The 6,190-nt window shown below is 44.1% G+C and overlaps 1 protein-coding gene across 1 annotated transcript; it reads right to left on the minus strand.

The window, feature by feature from the left end:
- Positions 1–236: 236 nt before the first annotated feature.
- LOC133889307 (ethylene receptor 2-like) lies at positions 237–4,521 on the minus strand. The gene is made up of 3 exons (XM_062329825.1): positions 4,097–4,521; positions 1,824–3,728; positions 237–1,050 (listed from the first exon to the last, which is right to left on the minus strand). The coding sequence occupies exons 2-3, from the start codon at positions 3,603–3,605 to the stop codon at positions 526–528; spliced, it is 2,307 nt and encodes a 768-aa protein (XP_062185809.1). The 5' UTR covers positions 3,606–3,728; positions 4,097–4,521; the 3' UTR covers positions 237–525.
- Between the last annotated feature and the right edge of the window lie 1,669 nt (positions 4,522–6,190).

Genomic DNA, 6,190 nt, shown 5'->3' on the forward strand with positions numbered 1-6,190 from the left:
ACACGTGGGCACATGGGTAAATTACACGGACACATAGGTAAAATATGCTCGTTGCCATCCCTACCCAATAATAATAAATTCCTTACTTCCTTTAGGCATTTATGTTGCGTTCATTGAATCCATCCATCTCAAAGTCTCGATCACAAATCAACTACCTAATGGATTTAGTCCAAACCAATATCTACTGATTAGTGCTAGCGCATGGACCTAAAACTTCGCAAGCTAGAAGTGCCATGAATAACTAACCACATAAATGATTAATAGTCTAAAAGATGGTTTACAAATGAATAAGTTTAGATTCTAACTGTATGATCTCTTCAAAATTTTGTACCTTTCTTTCTTTCCTTCCTTAACCAAGGAACCAAGCAAAAGGTAATCTGTTTTCGTCTTCCTATACATTTTCCTTTGTGCGAAATGTTTTGTGATTGTATGGACCTAACCTGGCAGAAAGTAGTAGCAGAGTAACTATTAATTAAGCTATGGCAATCTATTGAGATTGAAAGAAATGAGAACCATCAGGCTCTTTCAATTGTTCTGAAGGACTCTATACAGTTCATCTCCCAGTGCGGCTAATGTGACTGGTTTCTGAATCAGGCCGTTTATTCCTGACCTCGAGCATCGATCCCGGATATTGTCATCGGTTCTTGCTGCAAGGGCAACAATCAACGGCAACCAACTGTTGCTCCTGAACTTCCTGATCGTGCGAGCTACTTCGAATCCATCCATTGTTTGCATGGCGAGGTCAAGAATCACCAGCTGGAAAGACGACTCGGCACTGGCAAAGGAACCCATGCATTGGATGCCAGAAGCGACCGAAAGGACTCGGCAACCAAGCTTCTCCAGGAGCTTGTGAGTAACAACTCGGTTGGTGTCATCACTGTCCACAAGAAAGACTCGGAGTCCAGTAAAGTTGTGAATTGGTGATGATCGGTACAAGTCTGAGGATGCTCCAGAGACTGGGGTCGCAGGTTGCAGCTGGAACTGGATGGCGAGCATGATAGTTTCTCTGCTTTTAGAATCTGATACTGACCAAATATTACCATTCATCATCTGCAGCAGAAACAAGCGCTCGCATCAGCATAAAGAGAAGGTTTAGATCATATATCAAATCAACACAGATTGGCTACTGCTGCAAATAAATCAACTGTGAACAGTCAAAAGAGACTTGCTGAGACTCTGGCTCATGACCATAAATAAATATATCTATGCACAACAAGCACTGCAATTTATGGTGGCCAATAACATTATGCTCATAATAGGAAGTAGCATAACATGAATTATGGCTAAAGCATCCGTGCAACAAAAAGATGAATGAAACGAATATATTATCTCAATTTGACCCAGTTTGCAGTAAAGTACTAAAGATTCAATAGCTTTTTCCAAAGCCACAAAGTATGGTACCAGTATATAATCTCTGTGGTTTTACAGTTTGAATTGAAGTATAAATATCTATGCTAGTTTGAATTTACCTGCACAGCTGCATTCTGTTACTATACGGCAGTTCTATTTTAGACCATAAGTCTCAACTGCTAACAATATGATGAAAACTGAAAATAGTCCACAGACTAACACATTTTGTGGCACTCAACATTAAAGATATTATATTATTCTCTGGCGTCTGACAGTTTCGATGTTCCGTGAAATGAGTCATAAGGGTAATATTAAAGAGATTATATTATTATCTGGCAATATAATCATGTAGAGAAGTGGAATATAACCAACTATCAACAAATATAACTTGAAGTAATAAGTGATGCAATGCGCATCTAGTTTGCTTCCTATTGGATACAGATTACTAAGAGAAGTTTTTTCTTTCAACGTACCTGCACAATCTTCTTGCACATATTGAAGCTAAGCCCCATCTCAAGATTGTTAGGTTTTAGCCCTTGACTTATCTCAGTTATCTGACCACTAGATGAACTCAAAAGAATGTCTTTGGATTTTCTAATCCTGATCTCAAACTTCACACATACATAGCCCCCGGAGAAGTTTGCTCTTCGCAGCATCCAATCCTGATTATGCATCTCTTCAACCTCATTATAACTATTGACATATAATGAGAGACAGCCTGCATTGCACCGGTTTATTAGAGTACCTACCATGTGCAAGACAATATGGAAAACCCTCTTCTCATCACCCACTATCCTTTCAGGCAAAGAATTGTCAACTTGAAACTCAAAATCTACACCCTTAGAACCAGTTAGACATCTGACCACGCCGACAGCTTCTTTAATAAAGGAATGAAGGTTGAACGGCCTCCTCACCAAAGACAAATGCTCACGATTCATTGTTGATGTTTGCATCACATCATTCATCAATGTTGATGCAACACTGGTTGTCCTGACAATGGCATCCATTACAAGCCTTTGCTCCGGATTCATACTTTCCTGTTGCATCATTGAGACGAGACCAAGAATTGAGTGCATTGGCCTTCGCATTCCATCATACATGGCAGTCTGAAAGGAATTCCTAGCCTCCGCTGCCATCAATGCTTCGTGCTTTGCCCGCAGTAAGTCTCTATGTTGCTCAGCAAGCTTCTCTCGCATCAACTGAGACTCTTCAAGAAGTGCTGCATGTGATAGAGCAACCGCAACTTGATCAGCAACTACTTCAACAATCTCCAACTCCCTTGGACCCCACCCTAACAAACCATCGTTAGGTAAAACAAGGACCAAAATAGCATAACTCGTTTCCATCACTTCTGGAGTCCCTCCTTTGAAGTTTGACACCCTTAACATCGGCATCCTTATTGCAGCAACAGGCCCTGATTCAAGCTTGCTTTGGCTTGCAACACCTAGCGCTGACTCCGGCCCAAGAACTTTTGCATCCTTTGTTGCCTTTATTTCAGCCACATCCGGATCATCAACTGGAAGTGAGCGGTTGTGTGCCTCCATTATATCCCTTTCCCTCAACTGATGTGTCAAGACCATCTCACTCCTGCTCTCATCAGGCATCCAGACAGCACAATTCTGCAGCTCCAGCGTCTTGGAGAGTTGAACCATGGTGGTGTACAAGATTGTGTGCCTGTCGAGCGACTTGCGTATCTCGTGCGTGAGCATCCGCACATGCCAGCTTGCCTCTTCTTGCCTCTTCATCATGCCCACCTCCCGGTCCAGCTCCCGCGCCTTGATAATCAGGAAGTTCTCCCTCACCTTCACCCTCAGCAGCTGGGGTATCAGCGTCAACAGTGTGATGGCGGTCGCGAACGAGACGAGCGCTGTCAAGAACTTAGCAACCGTGAGGGCGAGCACAAGATGGAACGAGTGCGGCTCATACGTAAACACCGTGATGAGATGTGTGAGCCCGCAGAGCACGATGAAGGCGCCGAACTGCAGGACGATCCACTTCAAAGGGAAGAGGTCGGAGCAAGTGGCGAAGTAGAGCAGCTCGAGCGGGATGGAGAAGTAGGCCGCGGCGATCAGAAAGTCGCCGACCTTCTGGCATTGTAAGATGTTGTCTGTGCTCCAGAGACTGGTGTCATCGGCGTCGTCGCAGCCACCACAGTGGCTGAAATCGACGGACGCCACTGAAACTGACAGGAGCAGTGAGGAGAGGAGCAGGAGGATCCAGAAGAAGGGGATCCTGCGCAGCACTGCTCCCACCATCGGCTCTACCAACCAGGCTTCATTCAGACCCGCATTTGCGCAGGAGTATTGTGCTGTACATGGAGATTTCTGCAGCAATTCAAGGCATCAGTTCTTGATTCTCCACTGAGCAAACCGAGTTGCCTGCAATCAGATGTCAAACGCAGTTAGCATCACATGATTTTCATTTTGAGGAGCACAAATCGAGATCTGGTGAATCAAATCGATCCCTCATGCCGCATCTCCCACCTTATTCCCTCTAAAATGAAGATATCAAAATTTTTCCTCCAAAATCGATCCCATGGATCTTAGAAGGTAAAACCATGCGAGAGGAGATGAAAACACCCAAAATCCGATAAACCGACCAGTTCGAGATTCGCAGAAAGAAGCAAACCATAACCTCTGAGCTAAACCATTTGGCAATACAAGAACCGACAACAATTCAAGAAAATCAGAACCCAAACAGAGAAGGAATAAAAAGGAGAAAGAAATCGAGGAATCCTACTGCCCACCTGCGCCGTCCTGCCATCCGTCCTGCTTTGGCAAACATCAAGAAGAGGAGGTTCGCACCAGTACTAGCACCAGCACCGTCTCCCTGTCAGCCGGCGACGGATCGAGCCAACAAAGCCCCGCGTCGAGACTCCAAGCCCGACCGCTCCATACGAGGCGCGAGGGAAGAGAAGATCTTTTTTTTCCCCTCTTTCGTTCCCTTCCCGTTGGGGAGAGAGAGATAGAGAGAGAGGGATTGGGGAAGCAGGCGGAGGAAGAATGGGGAGACGCAGCTGCGGCCGCCGGGTGGGGGCAGGTGGGCTAGACGAGTGCGAGTGAGAGGAAGGGGAGAAGGGAGATGTTTCGGAGGAGAGGGTCGGTCTCGTGCTGATTTGGTCTGCCTGCTGCTGTTTTCGGCCGCCTGCCGGGAAACCACTGCGCGATCGCTTCGAGTGGTTTCCCAATGGTCATGAAAACCGGAAAGCCTGCTCGGCCTTCTCGGGACTTAACCGTCTATAATTATATTTCGTTTTTTTCTAATTCCTCTCATCAATTACATTCTCTTTATTTTTCTCATCCAACAGCTTTCTTTCGAAGAGATTCGTGAAAAAAAAAAAAAATTCCATCACAAAGAGAATAACCTTTAGAATCCTTTCGTGATAGAAACCGTGAAGGGAAACCGTTGGAGCGTTGAAGGGAATGAAAATCCTTTCGTGAAGGGATTCTAGGCTATAAAGGGAAACCGTTGGAAATAGTCTAAGGTTGGTAACAGATTGGATTGGATGTAGACCAAGCAGAACCATGTCTAGCACGAGATCAAATTCACATTACTCGACTTGTGCCCATGAAGATCTAATTCGGATTATTCGACTTGTGCCTGTGAAGATCTAATTCGGATTACTTGACTTGTGCCTGTGAAGAATAACGGACACAATATTGTATTTATACTCGTGTTTGTCGAGTACCCAAAAACCCACGGGTTGCCTGTGGGCTTAAAAGCAGCGGTGTCAAGTCAACATTTGGTAATTTCTACCAATAAAAGAGTTGTTTGTTTCTTGTCGGTCAGTGAGTAATGAAATTTCAGTTATTACATAACAGGTTATTAATATCTTGCTGCCCATTTGTTCTATATTCATAGCGGATGTTATGTTTGTTCTTTTAATGAACCAAAAAGATTGTTATATTTGACCATATATGAGCAATAGTATTCATGTTTCATGCTGTGTCTCGACCAAATTCAGAGAAGAAATATGCCATACTCATACCACTGCGGAATCCCTGGTTTGAGTGGTTTCCCAATGGACATGGAAACCGGAAAGTCCGGTCAACCTGCTTCGGACTTAGGGTTGGTAACAGGTCGGGTCGGATGTGGATGAAGCATAATCGTGCTTGACCTGAGATCCGATTCAGATTATTCGACTTGTGCCCGTGAAGGGTAACGGGCATAATATTGTACCTATGCTCGTGCCCATCGGATACTCGAAAACCCACGGGTCGCCTGTGGGCTTGATAGCAATAGTGCCAAGTCAACATTTGGTAATTTCTGCCAATGAAGGAGTAGTTTGTTTTTGATAAGTTAGTGAGTAATGAAATTTCAGTTGTTACATAACAGGTTATTAATGTCTTGCTGCCCATTTGTTCTATATTCAGAGCGGATGTTATGTTTGTTCTTTTAATTAACCAAAAAGATTTTTATATTTGACCATGTATGAGCAAAAGTATTCATGTTCCATGATGTGTCTTAACCAAATTCAAAGAATAAACATATCATACTCATACCGGAACTGCTCATGGTTTTCTACTAGCACATGGAACATGTTATGAGCTGGTACACCGCATTCGCCACTTGAGTCCAGATTCCCACATAAGGATCCTGATCTAAGCAAATCTCTTTCGTGGTTACCACTGCAAGCACCAACGTGTAGCATTAGAAACATAACACAAACTTTTTCTTGTCTCATTTTCAATTTATTTGTGTTGTCCAGTTACACTGTTTGTTAGGCTAGGCTAGAACCCTAAGGTAATTGGGCTGGGCGCCTGTGCCATTTGGTGTGCTTCACGGTATACCGTGGGTACCCATGGGTAGACTGTAATACCAGCTCCCGACCCGTGACTTC

Source organism: Phragmites australis, chromosome 13 (assembly GCF_958298935.1).
Source record: "Phragmites australis chromosome 13, lpPhrAust1.1, whole genome shotgun sequence".
NCBI classification, from domain to species: domain Eukaryota; kingdom Viridiplantae; phylum Streptophyta; class Magnoliopsida; order Poales; family Poaceae; genus Phragmites; species Phragmites australis.

Excerpts from the sequence above, each read along its gene's own strand:
- LOC133889307 (XM_062329825.1), bottom strand. The coding sequence starts at position 3,605 with ATGGTGGGAGCAGTGCTGCGCAGGATCCCCTTCTTCTGGATCCTCCTG. Across the intron at positions 1,051-1,823 it reads TGTGCAAGAAGATTGTGCAG|ATGATGAATGGTAATATTTG; the intron begins GTACGTTGAAAG and ends TTTCTGCTGCAG.